Source organism: Triturus cristatus, chromosome 3_1 (genome assembly GCF_964204655.1).
Source record: "Triturus cristatus chromosome 3_1, aTriCri1.1, whole genome shotgun sequence".
Taxonomy (NCBI): Eukaryota; Metazoa; Chordata; class Amphibia; order Caudata; family Salamandridae; genus Triturus; species Triturus cristatus.
Window position 1 is genome coordinate 26,337,347 of NC_140583.1, and position 20,986 is coordinate 26,358,332.

The 20,986-nt window shown below is 46.9% G+C and overlaps 1 protein-coding gene across 2 annotated transcripts in view; it reads left to right on the forward strand.

Annotated features, from left to right (window-relative positions):
- The window catches only part of AMBRA1 (autophagy and beclin 1 regulator 1), a 764,496-nt gene extending 757,769 nt beyond the window's left edge, over nt 1-6,727 (forward strand). For both annotated transcript variants that reach the window (XM_085646678.1, XM_085646680.1), the window contains one exon: nt 3,908-6,727. In XM_085646678.1, coding sequence (XP_085502804.1) covers nt 3,908-4,371 — 464 coding nt within the window. In that variant the 3' untranslated portion in view covers nt 4,372-6,727. The remainder of the gene's footprint in view (nt 1-3,907) is intronic.
- Nucleotides 6,728-20,986: the final 14,259 nt, after the last annotated feature.

Consider the following 20,986-nt stretch of genomic DNA (forward strand, 5'->3'; position numbering starts at 1 on the left):
GCTTGGACCAAGGAGTAGCCGAAGAATACCCCTATCAACCGCATCACATTCACAGCATCCTTGAGCATCTTCAGAATCCTTCATCTCTTGCATCAGGACCACTTCCAAAGGAATCCATTCAAAAGGGCTAAACTGGCTGCTTCAATTGTGATGGGAACTGATTATGAGTGTCTTGCTGGTCTCCCTGACTGTCTTCCTCCTAGAGTTGGTTGCATAAAGTGACTCTTAAGTGACCACAGTCCCACTAACCCAACTTTTTGATGAAAACGTTAATAACACAATGCAACTAGCCCAATTTTTGATGAAAATGTTTCTAGGTGTCAAATTTGTTGAATTGTCAATGCTTGTTCGTGGATGATTCAAATGCGTTGATTTACTATATCTTGAAAATTCTATATCTCCTGAACCCTCGGGTGAATCTTTTGTATTGTGTAAAATACATAAACTCTATCACTCTGTTTTTATAAATTGGTGTTGGACTTCTTCAGTGTCTTTTTGATTTCTTCTTCAGTAGTCGTGGTGCTTTGTAAATGTTTTACACTTTTTCTTTTGTGTAAACCTTGCTTCTCAGAGACAGCTACCACAGTTGAGGTGAAGTTTTGACAAACAAAACCTATAAGGGTTGGTAATTATTACTTGGTGAGGTCGCACAACCACACCATATAATACTCCCCATTTTTTCACAGGACCTCAATCTTGTCCTCACATATCTCATGTGTACTTCATTCAAACCACTCCACTGTTGTCCTTTATGCCTTCTCTCTATCAAAACTATGTTCCCAGATACCATCGCTTCAGGACCGTATGTGATCGAGCTTCAGGCCTTGTGTGTCCATCCTCCATACATCACCTTTTTCCCTGACAAGCTGATTCTGCGTACTAGGGCATCCTTTCTCTCAAAAGTTGCCGACGTTCTGTACTCCACCTTACCCCTCTAAAGAGGACAGGCTCCATTGCTTGGGCCCTAACAGAGTGCTCAGTTTCTAAATCGGTCGGACCAAAGACTACTGTTTGGACGATCATCTCTTTGTTGGGTTCACCAGAGCTAAAAACGTCAAGGCTGGTCAGAACCATACCATCTCATGCTGGATTGTGCTCTGCGTCAAGATCTGTAATGCACGGGTGAAGAAGCAGTCCCCTGGAAGCAGTGGCATATGCAAAAGAATGGGCTCCCTGCAGAATGTGATGAGGGGCCACGGAGTCTCCCACAGCTCGCAGAAATTCATTAATATTGGGCTCAGTGGGGGCCCCTTCAAGGGTTGGGAGCAAGCCTGCACCTCGGGCTTCAAGGGATCTGCATTACGCCCCTACAGGCCTGCGTTCCCATTCCACCAGGGCCAAAGCTGCTATCACTGCGTTGGCATACGGTGTTCGTGTCCTTGACATCTGTGGCTTTGTGGGTGACCCTCTAAGTAGCATTGTCTGGACGTCCACCTCCGCCGAGAAGGGCTCTCTGTCCTCTTGGTCCTGCAGAACTCTCTGGTTTGAGTCCCTCCAGAGCCCTCATCCCTCAGGTACTGCTTAGGTATCTATTCAAAAGGGGAGGAATCTGTGGCTAGAAGTCTCTATCAGAAGAACAAGTTGGTTGTCTTCAGTAATGCTGTTTCGGGTACCGACTGTTGAGCCGCAGATTCCTCACGACCCTCTCATCCTCTCCTCTGTGGCTTGACTCTATCCATTAATAAGATCCCAAGTCCAGGGATCTGCACACTGCTCTACCGATTTTCTTTTGGGGCTTCATGTCTTGAGACACGACCAGTCTTGAAATCAACTGACGTCAGCGTAAGGAAGTGGTGCTTTTATAACCTCCGTTTGTCATTTCTGGTGCGGAACAGCATCTGTGCGGAGCCGCACAGCGCCACCTTTTGGCGCACTGAGGTACTATGAAAAAGTTCCCAGATCCAGTCTCACGTCTGGAAAGTAATGAAGAGGTGAGAAATCTGTGGCTAGATAGTCTCCACCAGAAGGAACGTTGCCAAAGGTAAGAAAGACGTCTGATGCCACAGAGAGCTCAGACTTACCACCAAAGGATGGTTGCCGATGTTCCCAATGGAAAAAAGAGTTTCCAGAGCCAACCACTAAACAGCAGAATAATGCACATTTAAACCCCCCCGCCCCCCCAAATGATTATTTGGCAACAATCACACCATGTAGGGTGCAAACACTTTGTCGAGTTATGTCCCTGTGAATATTGTACTGCTGTTTTTTTAATAGTTAGCGGTGGAATGGCTGTATGTTTATCAGTCCACTGTGCATGTAAATGTAAGACTTGCATGTCTAATAGAGCATGGCATGTCTGTGTATGCGTGTCCTATTTATTAAGTGCAGAACTGCCACTGGTGGGGTAACAAGCAGACTTGATGTTTGAATCAGATTGTGTGATTTTACCACATCTTATTTCAGATTCTGACACTTGTCTGGTCTTGTCACAGCTAGCGTGTCTGCTGGGGTGTGTGGTCATTTTAGAGGAGGGAGAAGGAATTATTTTGGCTTCATGCAGCTTTTGTTTTAAGTTCCTAAGCAGTGACTTTTCGATCAGAGCTGTAAGGATAGCACATCTGGATTGCTTGGTAGACTTTAAGGGAAACACGTCTGCGAGGTTTATTTATTTTCCCAGACTATCGATAACCTGATGTAAGCGTCTGGACTGCTCTGGTTCCTGCTTCTTTATCTGAATGTTATCCCTAACCTGGTGTAAGCTTCTTGAACTGCCCTGGTCCGTGCCACTTTATCCAAATGTTGTTGTTAACTTCGTGTAAGCGAATGGGACTTCCTTTATCTGTGACCCTTTATCATAATGTTATCCGCAACCTGGTGTAATCGTCTATGCCCTCTTATCTAAATGTTATTCCTAACCTGGTGTGATTGTCTATGCCCTTTTATCTAAATGTTATCCCTAACCCGGTGTAAGTGTCTGGAACTGCTCTTGTCTCTGCCCCTTTCCCTGAAGTTTATCCCTAACCTGGTGTAAGTGTCTGGAACTGCTCTGGTCTCTGCCCCTTTCCCTGAAGGTTATCCCTAACCTGGTGTAAGTGTCTGGAACTGCTCTGGTCTCTGCCCCTTTCCCTGAAGGTTATCCCTAACCTGGTGTAAGTGTCTGGAACTGCTCTGGTCTCTGCCCCTTTACCTGAATGTTATCCCTAACCCGGTGTAAGTGTCTGGAACTGCTCTTGTCTCTGCCCCTTTCCCTGAAGGTTATCCCTAACCTGGTGTAAGTGTCTGGAACTGCTCTGGTCTCTGCCCCTTTCCCTGAAGGTTATCCCTAACCTGGTGTAAGTGTCTGGAACTGCTCTGGTCTCTGCCCCTTTCGTTGTAGGTTATCCCTGACCTGGTGTAAGCTTCTTGAACTGCCATGGTCTGTGCCACTTTATCCGAATGTTATTGTTAACCTGGTGTAAGCGAATGGGACTGCCCTTATCTGTGACCCTTTATCAGAATGTTATCCGTAACCTGGTGTGATAGTCTATGCCCTTTTATCTAAATGTTATCCCTAACCTGGTGTAAGTGTCTAGAACTGCTCTGGTCTCTGCCCCTTTCCCTGAATGTTATTCCTAACCTGATGTGATTCTCAGTGACTTCCCTAGTCTGTCTGCTCTGTTGTGAGGTGCACAGTTGAGCTGTTATGAAGCATAGACAACGAAGGCGGTTCATTGTGGTTTTATCACTGATGGTGCCAATTGTGCATCCATTAAAGCGAGGCCCTGCTACATTGTTTCCTAGTAGGGTAGAGGGAAGCAACAGTATATCTTGCCCGGTATGCCCCAAATACATCTGGTGACCCGGGTTCAACCTTTGTTGGTATTGGGTACGCAACGCTCTGATCTGTGGTCTACTTTACGATTGTGGTGTTCTAGAGCCTGTTTTTTGTGCACTTTTATACTGAAATGTCTGCTCTGTTTTTGTTTAGTGGAAGGTCACGATTATGCTGCATCTGGAGATGACGCCATCAGCCGGATCCAGCGTCTCATGGCAGAGGGCGGCATGACTGCTGTGGTCCAGCGGGAGCAGAGCACCACCATGGCCTCCATGGGTGGCTTTGGGAATAACATCATTGTGAGCCACCGCATCCACCGTGGCTCTCAGACGGGTGGGGAGGCCCTCAGCACCACCGCAGACCGGGGCTCACCCCAGCCCTCCACATCCATCGCCACAGCCACCGAGATGGAGAGGAGAATGCTGTACGAGGCTCTACAGGGCATGTCAGGCTCTCGGAATGAAGCCTCTGACAGACAGGACCACACCTCCAGTCATCCTGAGGGACCAATTGAACTTAGTGACTCATCCAGGGACAGAAACGACCCGCCCTATCGCCTTGAAAGTGAAAGCTTCTCTAGCACGGACTCCAGCACTGGGGAGTCCCAGAACAGGTAGAGGCTTGCCCCCTGTGTCAGTGCTTAGTTCATAGTGCTGTGAGGACAGCCGCCACCTGGCCACCAGCTTGGCCGTCTGGGCATCGGTTTACCTGCGGCGAATGAAGGATCGGGCTGAAGTGGTAGTGAGGGGCCACCAGCCAGGTATTAGGAGAAGTTTCACTGATTGCCTAGAAATGCTGCTTCCTGCCTTTTTTTTATTTTTAGGATTTTTGTGTGGAATTCATTTATGGACCTGAAGTGATGGCAAAGTGAAGAACTAAACCCTAGACACTTCATTTCAGAAGCGAGGTGCCATTCGATCCTGGTGGGGTCACACAGTGGGAGTCCTCTGCTGTAGCTTATTTAATGTTCATGTCTGTGTGCGGCATCATGGTTGGGCATTAGAATCAAGGGCGCGTGTCGATGAACAGGCATCCTGACGTCTAAATAATCAACAGTATGTTGGGTGTGGAGGTACCGTTGTTTCCCATCCAGGGTGCTAATTCTACACATAGTATGTATCTAGTATGTTCGGGGCCAGCGGAAGAGGAGTTCTACAGGGCGTATTCAGTTGGCTTGGAGCTGGTCTAACACCACTCTCTGAGCCAGGGCTTTCTGGACGTATGCTTGGCTGTCTAAGAACTCTGTACGTTGAATGATTATGCAAAGCTATCTGGATCGACTATTCTGGACCCTGAAAGAAAACTCCCGAGTTACAGAGCATCCTTTTACTGTGTACAGAGGATCGCTCTGCCATTGCTGCCAGAAACATTCCTCGTTGGTACACTGGACTTCCGCAGAGAAAGGAATAGCCACGCCTGGCATTGCGAGTATAGTCGTAGAAAACGTTTTGGAGAACCATAGCAGAACTTGTTCCTGTAAAGAGGGTCAGACGCTTCACTCACAGGGTCTTCTTATCCTTCCTGAGCATAAGCTGCTAATAGGAGTACATTGCTCACAGTTTTCCAATTGCTAATAGAAGATAGTCCGATCAGGGCCAGCAAGGGATCGATCACCTTCTACTGATCATTGAGCAAAGACCTCCCCTGCTGAGACAGACGACTCCAATCTTTCTACCCAAGGGCATTCATCTAATGCTATGGCATTGGTGACGTAACCCTCCCGCCCCCACCCTGCATCACTGGTGAGAAACATTGTACAATATTTTACTATGTCACTAACTGATTTCCATATTCTTTATATCTTCACTCCATATCAGACTTTTTGTGTTTGTACCTTCGTAGTAGGTGATAGCTGCAAATTTCCCCCTCCCTCCTCCTCCCCCTTCATTGTACAGGTTTTCACAGCTTTCCACAATATCCCTTTATTTGCCTGTATAGCGAAGTCTTTTGGGAGCGATTTCTCTCCTCTGATGGGCGTCACTTTTGCTTTAACAACAGTCGGTAGGTTAGAACATGGACAGCCATTCTCTGTACCTTCTTGGTGGATAGCCTTCCTCTACACCCTGGCACTCTCAAGTGCACAACTCATCTTGAAATGTGCAGTGTGTCGTAGAACCTTCCATGGTGTGGCTTGGAAGAGACGGGGTTGCTTCTTTTTTGGGTAGCTAAACACTCTCTTTCCAGCTTGTTAGCGTACTAGCTATTTTGCTCAAACTGTGTATCGCTAAATATTTGCTCTTAAAAGCTTTGTCTTTGCTGCTGGCACTTGTCCTGACCCTCCTTTCATGTGTATACCAAACCTGCCATGACAGCGGGTCTTCTCCTGCTCCTCTGGGGCTCCTATGAATTTTCTCTGTGGATGGAAATCTGTGTCCTGGCCCTTGAGAATGTCCTCTTTGCTAGTGTTCTGATCCCTTTGTCCCAGGGATGGCATACTTCCTTTCACCATATACTCTTCACTGGCACCTGTTGCTTGGATCCGTTTCCTGAGGGTTAGTCACCAAGTTTTCGGATAAACCCTAGCCTGGGTCACGTGATCTCATCTTAGCAGTATTAAAATGAAACTTGAATGTTACACTTGAACCCCAAGACCTCCGAGAAACCCTGTCGCTTCAACGGTGGGGAGTTTGATGAGGGTGGCTGCTGTGCACCTACCTGTGCACCAAGAAGGTGGTGCCCCCTGAACAGGACCCTGGCAGCAAGCTGTCGGGCACTGATGGAAGCCGTTGCATGGTTTTGGAACTGTTCATGTAGCTTCTCGCCAGAATAATCCAGTCGCTCTGATCACTTTCAGTTTTAGTATAAAATGTGATTTATTTCCATCCCTCTTTTATTGTTTTTTATTTTTATTTTAACTTCATCATAGAACGTTTTTGGTGGGGAGCTGTGGGGTGGGGGAAGGACATGGCTCAACTTCAAAAAGAGGGAAACACCAAAGATCAACGTCATAATGATTAAAATCTGACAAACATCCCCACTTTGCTGTGTTCTCATTATTTACCAGTGTTTGAGTGGATTCCGTGGCCTGCAAAGCAAAATCCAGAGGCGGGTTAGTCTGCCACAGCAGAAGTGCTCGTTGTGTGACTGTCACTTTAGGGTCAAAAATTTTGTATGTGAAGCCCCTCACAAGTGAAACTCTCCCCTCACCCCACCCACACCCACACCCCCAAGAGAGTATCCTGCTGAAATGTTTAACAGAGATCAGTGAATGCTGCCAGAGTATTGCATTAGAAATCTTGTTTGTTTGAGACTCTTATAAGATGCCAGAACAACATTTCCAGTGGCTTTCAGTGATAAGTGTCACCACTACCCCTTTCAGGTAAATAATATAAACCTACATTTCCATCGTCAGATCTTTCAAAGTTTCACAGGTGTGACTCGTTACCTGTCGTTTATCCCAGCTTGACAACTGGCAATAAATCAAGCATGTCAGCTTTGAATACTAGTGCAAGAGAACTTTAGTTTTGCAGCAGAATGCAGTCAGACCAAGCAAGACTCCTTTAAGAATCTTGGACTTTCGAGTGAAAAGGAGAGGCCTGAAATGTCAGAGGTGGCACAGGGGGCAGCTGAGCAGTTGCATGAACAGGCCTCTTACAGCTTGCTGTGCTCATGTAGCGTCAACAGGAGGTCTGCCTTATGACCCTTGGAGTTCACATCGTTGTGCTGGGTACAAGAGGGAGAGCAAGTCCAGTCTTCTACGTTTTTTTGATGCCTCAGACAGAGGTTTCATCCAGGGTCTGATCTTCCACAGGTTCAGTACTGTTCTGAAGTGGGTACCTATAGATGCCTCTATTCTGCCTGAAATAATCTAGTGGGTGGGAATGGCCCTTGGGGACACCTAGATCAATGGGGTAAAGGTTCCGGGGGTTAACCGTACCCTCTTTGGACATTTTCAAGATGGCCGAAGTCTTCACCCACACTAAACCTAGGCTCTGAAGTTAGGGGGTGCGTTTAGAGATGTACCATGGTAATCTTAGTGTCCTCCCACATCTTAAACACGAAAATCAATTTTTAGGACAGCCCTGTACCTCCAACAAACTTAGAGACAGATGTCCGGTAGGACAAATCTCAGCTTACAGCAACCAGACACTAGATATACGCACATTGTTTTGGCAACTGTGTCCCTGTTTTGAAGCGCGGCCTGATATCATTTGGGAACACCCCTGCACACCTGTCAAACAGGTCTTTACTCTCCAGCAGGATCTCACACTGTCATGTCAACAAGAGGGCCACTGTAGTGGAGGCCAGTCTGTCTGGAGGTGCAAAAGAAGGGTGCAGCCTGGTGTTAGCCACATCATCTTGTGACAGGGTAAGCCTCTTTAGAGTTAATCAAGTCCTTTGGCCCATCCCGAGGACATCCTGTCACAGACACAATGCCTCCCCACACCCAAGGCATTTTGTACCTGTTGTGGGAGCAGATTCAGCTTTCAGGGACTTCCAGCAGGGCAAACGTGACTTTTTAAAAGTTATCTTTCCAAAATATTTATTACAAATTTGACTTCACTAGTTAATTGGGCTTGTAATACATTTTTCAGAAAGCCCGCACATTAAATTTGTAGCTGTTTCCTAGCTGGAAATAATATTTATTAACCTTACTATTGTATCCTAATGCTTTTCTATGAACAGCCAACAGTTAAAAAAGCTTTGAGGTGCTAGTCACTGTAAGGGCTTGTTTATCATTAACCTTTGCATGTCCTACCTTTAACTATCATGCCCCTGCCTTAATGGGCAATTAGTCTTACTGAGGGGTGACTTACAAATATTTAGGAGGGTTTTGGGCCTGTCGAAAAGGGTTATTTTGACAGGCCATGTTTGCAGTTAAAACCTGCACATCCAGGTCCTACAGTCATGTTTACGTGTCACTGTTGTGGATGGCACAAGGGGTGCTGTAGTCCACTTGTGATATTTTACTTACAGGTCCAGCGTACTCCATGGTCCAAATTCTGTTCAGTATTGCCTGTGACCTGCCAAATTGCTGGGCAGCACGTTTGCTCCTGGGAACCCAAACTTACAGTCACAAATGCTCTGGAGAGTCATCGTTCAGACTTTGACCAGCAAGGTGAACCCTAAAGCTTAACCTACTGCTCGTCCTGATAGTGAATCCAAGAAGATTCACAATAAATGCAAAAGTGTTTTCCTCTGCCAGTTTGTCCCCATGTTAGTTGAACGCCGTTTGCCTCTTCCACTGTTATACGTAAGCACTTGGGGACACTGTGAGTGAGACGTTGCCCACTGTCCTTGAGGTCTTTTGGGTTTCATTTTCTCAAAGCTGTCCACAACGGGCAGGTCTGGATACTATGGACTGCCTGCCATGCCTTAGGCACTCGCTCTTGGGTGCATGGATGCTTGCCACCAGTTTCTCTGGAAATGATTTACGCGTCATTGGTAGGTATTGAATTTGACAGAGCTAGGGTCTTTGGAGGAAAAGTGGATTCTGCGCTAGTGCAATTTAAAAATTAACAGACTACGGCCTGCTCGCTGGGATTACTTTCCCAACTCTACAGTTCCACCAACAGTACCAGAAAATCTGAAGGTCCTTGAGGGAGCTTACCTACTGACACAGGTAACTGCAAAGCCTGTCCATCCTAGTGGCAGTGGCCTTGGCAACCAGCAGATTCAACAGTCCCTGCCGCCTTCCTCATCAGCAACAGAAACCACACAGCTGCTTTAGTTCCCTCACCGAGGGTCTGGTATAGAGCAGAATTCAATTGTGCCTGCCGAGTTGCTATTCAGCTGCTAAGAACCAGTGTGTGCTTCTAATAGTTCATTTTGATTACATCCCTCCCTTTTTCTCCCTACTTCCACCAGTTTGTGGCTAGACATCAGAGGGGCATGCAGCCATACTTGCCAGAACTGGTGTTGAAGGTCGAGAGGGACACAGAATACCACTTTCAGTACTTCTTAGTCCTAAAAGGATAGGAGTGTGAAGTTGATATTGGATGTCATGCGTCTGAACGCCATCTTGAGGAAGAACAAGTTCAAGATGCTGACATTTGCTCAGGTCCTATTGCCCTTCAATTCTGGAGACTGGTTGGTGGCAGTGTTAATGAAAGTGGTGTCAGTGATAGGAGCTTATATTCGCAGGTCCGAAATACACGTATTCTCATATCTCGACTGGCTGCTAAAGGTGACCTCACCTCAGTCATTCTCGAATTATTTTGAAACAACAGTTTCATTGCTGTCCACCATGGGTTTTTCTGTCAACAAACCAAAATCTTTCTTCAGCTAGTGCAGAGGATTCCCTTTGTAGGAGCCGTCCTGGACATGGTGACTATAAAGGCCTTTCTACCTCCTCAGCAAATCAGGCATGTGGCTCTGTTCCGTTTGTGAGAAGCTGGCCTGGTATATGCTGTCCACTAGTTATAGTGGGCACCTTGCACCAGTCCAAGCGACCCTTATTGATGATTAGGTTTAAGACAACCTTTATTGAAAGCTATCCTAGTGGTAGCTACGGAGAACAGCCTTCAGTCTAAGTCTTGAAGGAGTGTAAAGCAGCTTGGTTTACCAGATTATAACCTCCTGAATAACTAAATGAAAGGAGAACCACACAAGGTATATATATAAAATATATGTATTTATTTCTAAACACTCTCTACTAACCTCTTTATGAAGTTAGAGAGCAAGGCACACAATAATACAGTTATTAAACGACAGTAAATAGCAGAATATACAATGGGCCCCAGGGGGAGACCAAACCATGTATTAAGAAAGTGGTATAAGAACCATGACTTGACTAGACAGTGCCTAGAGCACATAGAATCGCTGGGACCCCAAGTAACCACCCAAGGCAGTGACACAGGGGTCCCATGGGGGATGTGTGTAGTGTGAGAACACAGCCAGGAGCCCCGTACAATTCAATGGATAAGTCGCGGTTGGAATTTTAAAGAATAAGGACACTTAGGAGAGGACTTTGAGCAAACCCTTTCAGACTTGGAGGGTTCTAGGGCCAGCGCTCACGGAAGTACTTGTGTTACCTCACCCAGGGAAGCCAGGTGCATGGAAGAACCTGAAAGCAGAGGGGACAGAGTCTGGGTCACTTGCCAGTGACCAGGGGCACGATAGACGAATGCCCACCGATGTCAGGTGTTTCAGGTGCGAAGAGGTGAAACTTGACTCCACTGCCACGGGGACCAGGAGGCGTCGACGACGACCACAGTCCGCAGGCGAGCTGTCCCACGAAGGTGTTGAGTGCTGGGGGGTCAGTTTCCGGATTGGAGACCAACAAGCCTTGGCAACGGCAACCCACACGGTGGGAGAAAAATGGCTTCGGTGTGGACCAGCAAGGTCCTGTGGACTCCCCAAGCAATGGAGAGTCAGGGCACGTCAGGAGCAACCAGGTAAGCCCATTGAAAGTCAAAGTACCCTACTCAGGGACCCACAAGTCGACGGACAAGGGATCGCAAAGGGACCTCGAGAGGAATCACTAGATACCAGCCCACAGGTCACTCGAGGAGCATAGGCCAGCAATCTTCAGTGGAATCACTGATCGGGGTCTGGACTACAAGTAACCTAAAGCACAGCCTCCGGGATCGCCAAGAAGCATATGCTGCTGCAAATGGTCGCGGTGTCCGGGGGTTCGGGTTGCACGGTCCCCACGAGGGCTTTGGATCTCAGGCTTGCTGAGAGCACGGATCGGACTCTGGGAAGCTTGGAAACCCACCTCCTGTGTTGCAAAATCGTCAGTGTCCTTCGGGAGCAACGTCGATGCAAACCGGACAGATGCGTCGTTGGTGCCCACCTTGCAGTAAAGGGGAGTAACTCCTTTACTTCAAGGGAGATCCTTTGGTCATCCAACATCGTGTAGATAGTACAAGTTCTGGTATTCTGTAGCAGAGTTTCGTCCAGGTAAATCTAAAGGCCTGTAGTCAGAGGTTTCTACTTTATACCCAAGGAAGGGGTGGGAAAATCTCTGGGGACCCACCTATGGGAGGGTCAGGACAGAGGGGAGTCTACACCCATGTCCTTTGCCCAGTTTCGTGCCAGAGCAGGGGCTGAGTGCCCCTGCAACCAGTTTTAGCTGGACTATGCACAGGGACACCAAATGTGCCCCCAGTGCAGACATCAATGCACTCTTGGAGTGCTCCCACCCAGCCCCAATACTCTAAAGTCTGTCTGGGAGGTAGTTACACCTCCCTGTGACAAGAAACTTATTGTCCAGGCCTCCCCACAGGGAGTTTCGTCCAGCAGCAGGAGGGCAGACTCGTGTATGTTGCTGGCAGGATCCATTTTGTGATGCCAGGGTCTGTGAAGCTGTGAAACTGTAGTCATGTTTCTCCCTCTAGTAGGGTGGAATCATACCTCCCACACCAGTTACTGGTGTGTGGGTACGATTCCAAGGTGTTTGACACCAAACACAACATGTTTCCATGCAGTCATTCCAAAGTTAGCATTTACCGCGAGGTTTTAATGCACTTGGCTGCATCACAAACAACCCCGGAATAAAGGTTCCGAAAGCTGCAGAGGGGCTCTGCTCATGCATGGGCACCCTCTCACATGAAACCCAGCACCCTGCCTTCAGGATTGTTAAGGCCTGCCATGGGGTAACTGATAGGTTTACATGTGCAGTGATATGGTGAGATATAGGTAACCTATATCTCAGTAAGGGGTGCATACACCACCTTACACAGGCTGCTGTAGAAGACCTGTTGTGTCATTTTGAATGGCTTCCCAGGGGTGGCGTAATACATGCTGCAGCCCCTGGGGTACCTACGCCCTGGATACATAGTATACCATATATTAGGGACTTAAAAGGGTACCCTAGAATCCAATCTGGAGTGTATCTAAAACACATGCAATCAATTTAGACAGGAAGCAGCTAAGCTGGGGCCCTGAATAGCAGGATCCCAGCCAGCAAAAAGTGGGGGTAAGCAGATCCCACTCTCTTACACAACCCCCCCCCCCCCCCAACATAAGGACATTAAACTAACCTTGACCAGTTGAGTCTTCATGTTCTAAGTAGAAATATCTGGAAAGTCCATCTGCATTGGCATGGTTACTCCCAGGTCTATGTTCCACTGTATAGTCCATCCCCTGTAGGGAAATGGACCACCTTAAAAGTTTGGGGTTTTCACCCTTCATCTGTTTTAGCCATAAGAGGGGCTTATGGTCTGTCTGAACAATGAAGTGAGTGCCAAACAAGTATGGCCTCAACTCCTTCAGAGCCCAAACCACAGCAAAGGCCTCCCTTTCAATAATGTTTCTCTCTGGGGGTCAGCCTTCTGCTAATAAAAGCTACTGGCTAATCCTGACCTTCATCATTCAATTGTGACAACACAGCACCTACCCCCAACTCAGATGCATCTGTTTGGACAATGAATTATTGGAGTAGTTAGGACTTTGCAGAATGGGAGCAGTGCACATGGCCTGCTTCAGGTCATCAAATGCCTTTTGACTGCTGACTGTCCACTGAACTTTCTTGGGCATTTTCTTAGAAGTCAAGTCATTCAAAAGAGTCACTATGGATCCAAAACCTTTGACAAATCTTCTATAGTACCCAGTCAGACCCAAGAAAGTTAGGCCTGCATTTTGCAGGGCCTCCAAAACATTTCTCAGGTGGACCAGGTGATCCTCCCAGGTGGAGCTAAAGACAGCAATATCATCTAGATATGCTGCGCTAGAGGCTTTCAGACCTGTAAGGACTTTGTTCACCAACCTTTGAAAAGTGACAGGTGCATTTTTCAAACCAAAGGGCATCACCACAAATTGGTAGTGCCCACAAGGGGTAGAAAATGCTGTCTTTGGCTATGCATCATCAGCTAGTCTGATCTGCCAGTAGCCAGCTGTCAGGTCAAATGGGCTAAACAACTTGGCTAAGGCCAAAGTGTCTATAAGCTCATCTGCCCTAGGGATTGGATGGGCATCAGTCCTAGAAACTGCACTGAGACCCCTGTAGTCTACCCAAAACCTTGTGCCATCTTTGGTGTGAGGTTTAAGCACTAATACTACTGGGCTAGTCTAAGGGCTATCTGAGGGTTCAATATCTTCCAATTCCAACATCTTCTGGGCATGGTCAGGTTGCCTGTAAAGCTTATTTTTAACAGGCAGACTGTCCCGTGTCCACTTCATGAGTGCACCAGATAGTCTGACTTGGAGTCAGTGAAAACGTATGTCTAAACTGGCTGAGAACTTTTCTGCAGTCAGTTCTTTTGCTGGACAGTGAGGCTGCCTTTCAGGGCCATACCATCTACAGATCCATCATCAGGGTTCTGAGAAAGCAGGTCAGGGAGTGGGTCACTCTTCCTCCTGTCCTTCATCAGTACCAATGAGCAAGCTCCTGGGAATTACAAGGTCCACAAAGTAGGTAACCTCTCCATTTTGCTCAATTATGGTATGGGCCCACTCCACTTATCTTGGAGGGCTGCTGGGGCCACAGGTTTCAACACCTATACTTCTGCCCTGGCTGGTAAACAGTCAGCACATCCTTTTGTTAATTTCTGGCTAGCCTCAAGTTTTTTAGTTGCCTTCTTCGTGTACTCAGCCATCCTGGAGCGGAGACCAAGTACATAGTCTACAATATCCTGTTTAGGGGGTTTGAGAGGTAACTCCCATCCCTCCTTTACTAGACATAATGGACCCCTCACTGGATGTCCAAACAGAAGCTCAAATGGGCTGTAACTAACCCCCTTCTGTGGAACCTCTCTGTAGGCAAAGAGTGGGCAGGGCAAAAGTATGTCCCATCTGCACCTAATCTTTTCTGGGAGACCTTTGATCATGCCCTTGAGGGTTTTGTTGAACCTTTCAACTATCCCATTGCATTGTGGGTGATAAGGGGTGTTGAATTTATAATTCACACCACACTCCTTCCACATAGCAGTCAAGTAACTAGACATGAAGTTTGTACCTCTGTCTGATACTACCTCCTTAGGGAAACCCACTCTGGAAATGATTACAAGTAGGGCCCTTGCCACCACAGGTGGTGTTGTGGTCCTAAGGGAAATAGCCTCTGGATACCTAGTGGCATGGTCCACCACCACCAGTATAAACCTGTGCCCAGATGCTGTTTGAGGATCCATGGGACCAACTATGTCAATCGCAACCCTCTCAAAGGGAACCCCCACCACAGGTAATGGTATCAGGGGGGACTTTGTTGTGCCACCTGCCTTACGACAGGCTTGACAGGTGACACAGGAGCGACAAAACTCCTTGGTGTCTTCAGACATGTGGGGCCGATGAAAGTGAGGGACAATTCTGTCCCAGGTCTTGTTTTGGCCCAGGTGACCTGCTAAGGGAATATCATGGGCTAGTTTTAATAGGAAGCCCCTGAACTTCAGAGGTATAACCAACCTCCTGGCGGCACCAGGCTTGGGGTCTCTACACTCTGAGTACAGGAGTCCATCATCCCAATATATTTTATGGGTTCCACTAGCATTCCCAGCATCCTTATCAGCAGCTTGCTTTCTGAGGGGTTCAAGAGAAGGGCAGCTCAGCTGCTCCTGGCTCAGATCTGCCCTGGAAGTGCCCCCTGTCCCCAGGAACTTAACCTGGTCAGGTTCAAGCTCCTCTGGGACAGTTCCTTCTTCAGGACTGAGCTCATCTCCCTCAAGAGACTGATCTGCCTTCTGAGTCAGGGGGAAGACACTGCCTTACCCCTACTGCTCCTTGTCTTGGGAGGCACCTGAAGAACCAGGCTGAATTAGGCCTGGCGGCGCAGGGTACGCCTGAAATCTTCTGATTTCGCCTGCTTAATTGTACAGAGACACGGAACACTCTGTTGGCATAGGAACTTCAATTTATTAGCTGCAGCTAGGTACAGTTGTCCTAGAAGTACATCAGCGGTAGGTTCTCAGGAGACTGCCACTTCAATCCGTGGCTCACAGTCTTTTATAGCGCTAGAATCCCCTAAAGCAACAACCCTCTCAATGTGCAATAAAAACAAACAAATCATCCACTAGCAAACATTCTTTTTACAAGATACAAGATAATAGGTAATAGAAATTCCTTCCCTAGGGTCGTGTTCTCTACCTGACCCTATAGGCCAGGTGGCATGAGCATTCCTAAGTAAAATTAATTTTTTGCAGTGTTGCAGGTGGTGATTCGTAAAACAATTGGAGAGGCAGAGAAGGATCACCAAGGGTCAATAGATGGTTATCACGGGAATTAGTTGCTTCGAGCCGGGTCTCAGAATGTGCTTTGCTCAGAGAGACAGGAAAAGGTTGTTTAACATGTTACAGTACAGAGTATGAAAGAAACGCTACGAAGGTCGTCGGTGCCTGAGTGAGGGCAACATCACAATGGTGTCAATACGCAAGATGTAGCCGTAATCAAATTTCCTCAGACCCTCCTTTTGCCATTACTCAGGCAAAAACACAGAGGCTGTTGTCAATCAGAATCGACTTCAATAGCCATGAAATCTACAAGCTGTTGTTGCAGCATTATCTTAGTGTTCTCTGCTTTCTGGGATACAGGAGTTGGAACACTCAGAGTGGCGCAGAGCCCGCATATAGCGGGACCACATTGTAGGCAAAGGCAACATGAGAAGAGAATAGCCAAAGTAGCTCCGACAAAGGTAAGAATCTTCCATCCCCATGTAGACAGCAGTCCCCCAAACCCTCCCATCAGAGACCAATTCCCTTCATCCAGGTGAACGGACTCAGCGATCTTATGTAGTTTAGAGATGGCTTGGTATACTGTAGGAGCGTTGTCTGGAATATAAATGCAACAGCTAGATCCGATCAATTTGCATACGCCCCCACGGTCAGCAAGAATTATATCTAATACCATCCTGTTCTGAAGCGTGACAAGGCGGTCGGCAACGAGTTCTGCAGTGAGATTACTCAAAGCTCCAGCTGTTTCATTGACAGTGGCTTCTACAACTCGAATTAGTTGTCTTATGTCTCTACTGTTGGCTATTGGACCCCAGAATGGAAGAAGTCCTTTCAAGACATCCCCGACTTCTTTTCCTGACGTATCCTGGTCAGACGCCGCCCTTCTTTTCTGTAAATGATGCTTGGCATCTGCTATATATGTAGGGGGCAACAACCAAGCAATATAACAAGTGCCTCTCCAATTACCAGGTAGAGAAGTGTAAGCCTTATTTCCACACACGAAGTATGTATTACGTGAGGGAACCATGCGAGGCCAATCTGTCCCATTCAAGGTCACAATATGTTGGCATTTGCTTGTACCTTTATATTCTAACCCTCCTTTCCTAATACAGAATGGTGCTTGTCCAGGAACCACTAGAAAAGTTTGTCCTTTCCGAGAGGTTTTATTTGAGGGCAGGAAATACAAATCCGTAGATCTGGTTTGGCGATCAGCATATTCTGACTTCTCACTATTCGTCCCATATATCCTTTTTCTGTCCCGCCAACATAAATGGTATAGATGTACTCCCAAGCTCCTTACGTCTCGGGTATCACCATCTCCAGAAAATACCCAACTGGCACTCAAATTCCCACCATGCACTACACGAACCATTAAATGAAAAAGGGAGGGTAATGTATGGTATTCCAGTATTCACTGAACTTGGCAGAAGACCACAAACCCAACAGTCGCATTAGTAGCCAATTGATGTTGGTGTAGCAGAGAAACAAATGTGTTACGGAATTCACTCCTTCTCGACTCAACATGAGGGGGTAGAGCGACATGTGTATGCATTTCAACGGTAACTTTGGGAATAGGCTGCGTAAAAATTACATGTAGTCCCCATCCTATGCAAGACAATATAATACCCATCAAAATCAATATTATTAAAGCCACTACAAAACGATTATGCAATAATTTACAATGATTCGTGCTCATTGTTTGTATTTTGTCCATTCCCTTTTGAACAGTCATTTCCATCTCTAAATGTTGCCCGTGACAGGAGGTTGCTTCACTCAGCTGTGATTGTCTGTAGTTCTTTTTACTTTCCTACAAGTCCCACAGGCCTAGAGCCACACCTTGGGTTACAATTCTGAGACTACGATCACGGCCCTGCAACATGTGGAAATCGGGATAAAGACTAAGTCAATGAGGCACTATTGAGGTATTTTGTTCAGTCTGGGCCTCAAATCGTACCTCTGGGAACCAGGTACAGTTTGTTCTTGGAAAAGGAGATGTGGTTCAGTAGTGTCCAATTTCAATGCCGGTGGTATAGCTGCTTGGAGGATCTCGTCGTCGTCTTTCTCTGATCTGGCAAAGTCTAGGTGTGCATCGCTAAACAGTCCAAATCTTGGTATTCTTTCGCTTTCAGAATCGCTAATTGGGTTACGAACCCACTGATCATAAGGCAAAGGTAGGGGCACTTTCTTGCAATGTACCCCATGTACCCAGTTCTTTTTGCCGACCACCTTCACTGCAGTACGCGTCGTTAGAAGCACTTGACGACGTTCTCTCCAGTGAGGTTCCAAGTTCTTCGACCTCTGGAAGTTTTTAATGCAGACCCAATCACTGGGCCGTATGGTATGACCAGGATCCGTTGAAGCCTGAGGCAAAGTATCTTGTACCTGTTGGTGAAGGACACGTAACTTAGTGGTGAGATCATGCAAATAGTCAATTAACAATGGATGCTCTATCTCGGAGTATTTCTTTGGCCTTGGGACTCCCCAAACATTTGCAGGGCGTCCAAACACAACCTCATAAGGACTAAGCCCCATACGGGAATGGGTGGTTGTTCTGGTGGATAAGAGAGCCAGGGCAAGGCATCAGGCCAAGCAAGACCCGTGCTGGCTTGTATTTTCGCGAGTTTAAGCTTAAGAGTGCCATTATAGCATTCCACCAAACCTGCTGACTGAGGATGGTTTGCTGCGTGGAACTTTTGTTTAATGCCAAGGCCTGTACATACTTTCTGCATGATCTGACCCACAAATTCACTTCCGTTGTCACTCCAAATAATTCTGGGTACCCCAAATCTCGGCAGAAACTCCTTCAAAAGGACTTTTGCCGTGGATAGAGCAGTATTATCTTTCAGGGGATAGGCCTCTATCCATCGGGAGAAGGCACATACCACAACAAGAACATACTTCAGATTCCATGTGAATGTAATCTATTTGCAAAACCTCAAAAGGGTACGTTGGGGGAGCAAAGTGGCCTGCTGGTGTTGGTGTTCCCTTCCCCGGGTTATGCATCAAGCATATAATACAATGCTTAACCAGATTGTCTGCGCATTTAGGGATCCCCACATTCTGCCATGCCGGAGCCAGAACTTTGCATATACCTTTAGCGCTAATGTGGGCTGGACCATGTGCCATGGTAACGACTGGGAGTACATAAGCATCTGGTAACAACCAGCGTTGATGTTCCGACAAGTCTGTCCAGCACCCTGTCACATCCAACCTTCCTATACTCTCTTTCCACGTACTCAATTCTTTCTCTGTGGCTTCTGCCTGGATCATTTTCACACTGTCCACAGTATTCTCACACATCCCACTTTGTGCAACCCATCTAGCAGAGCCCACAACATACATGCGGCTTGTAGTGTCTTTAGCTGTCTCTTTCGCTATCTGGTCTGCGAAAGCATTTCCTTGACCTACATCATCAGTAATTTTCTTATGTGTACTACACTTCACACTTGCTATCTGAGTGGGCAAGGTAAGCGATTCAAGAAGGTCATTTACCAATTGGCCATGCTGTATCTTAGTGCCATGGGATGTGAGAAACCCTCTTTCCTTCCACAGGCGGCCAAAACTATGGGCCAGTCCAAACGCATACTGACTATCAGTATACACATTCACCCTTTTTCCTTCAGCCAACACACAAGCTCTAGTCAGTGCTATCAATTCAGCTGCCTGGGCTGAATTATGTATAATACGCGCTGTTTCCACAACAGTGTACAAGGTAGTGACTGCATAGGCTGAGGTCGTTTCACCATTGGGAAGCTTAAAACAAGAACCGTCCACCCATAGGATCCCATCCGGGAGTGGAGTATCCTTTAAATCAACTCTGCCTCTTGTCTCTTCCTCCATGCGGAGGAAGCAATCATGCTGCTCCTTAGTACCATTTTCTACTGGAATTGGCAGCAATGTTGCCGGGTTCAGGGCATTACATCGCTTAATGTGTATGTGGCTAGCCAAGAGCGTCAATTCGTACCCCGAAAGGCGGGCACTCATTAGGTGTTGAGTTTTCGTTCTATTTAGGAGGGTGTCTACTGCATGCGGCACCATGACAATGAGGGTATAATTATCTAATACCAATCCAGCAGACTGGCGAATGGAAACTGACGCTGCTTCTGTAGCCCTCAAACAGCTAGGTAACGCCTTGGCCACTGGATCTAACGTGGCCGAAAAATAGGCACAGGGACGTTGCTTGTCCCCAAATCGTTGCGTTAAAACTGATAATGCGCAACCTTCTTTCTCATGAACATAGAGTGTGAAAGGCTTACTGTAATCAGGAGTTCCTAACACAGGAGCAGAGCACAAGGCAGTACGTAAATCAGTGAAACTTTTCTGACATTCCGCAGTCCATGGGAGAGGGTGTGGTGTATCTTTAAGAGTAAGTGCCAACAAGGGTTTCGCCAGGAGGGAAAAATTGGGGATCCATTTTCTACAATAAGAGGTAATACCTAAAAAGGCACGTACCTCTTTTTGCGTACATGGAATAGGCATTTGGGCAATTGCTTGGCTACGTTCTGGGGTCAATCGCCGTCCCTCCTTTGACAAGAGATGACCTAGATAGGTAACCTCTTGGCAGCAATATTGCAATTTAGATGGTGAAACCTTGTGGTGGTGGTCAGATAAGTGGCATAACAGTGAAATGGTAGCCTTTTTACAAGTGTCCTCAGAATCTGCTGCAACCAACAGGTCATCCACATATTGAATGAGAGTGGCCCCTGGTGGTAAAGACATAGTATCGAGCTGTGATTTTAATGCTTGACTATAAATGGAGGGGCTCTCGCAATAACCTTGAGGAGCCCGCTTGAACCGGAAGCTTCGGCCTGCTAAGGAGAAGCCAAAAATATCCCTACTTTCCTCAGCAATGGGAATGCTGAAGAAAGCATTTTTGAGGTCAGTGACAGAAAACCAGGAAGCTGAGGCGGGTATCATTGTCAATAGGGCATTAATATCCGGGACAACAGGGAATTGAGGTACTACAATCTTGTTGACCTCTCTGAGATCGATCACAAAACGATAGACAGGTGGCTGAGAGGGGTCGGTTCGTTTAAAAACAGGCAGAACAGGGCTTTGCATACATTTCCCCTTGTCTCTTCAACCACACCATTTTGTACCAAATCATGAACTATAGTCAAAAGAGCTTTTTCGCTGTCACTGGAAATTTTATACTGTGGAATGCGAGGAAATTTAATATTAGGCTTGA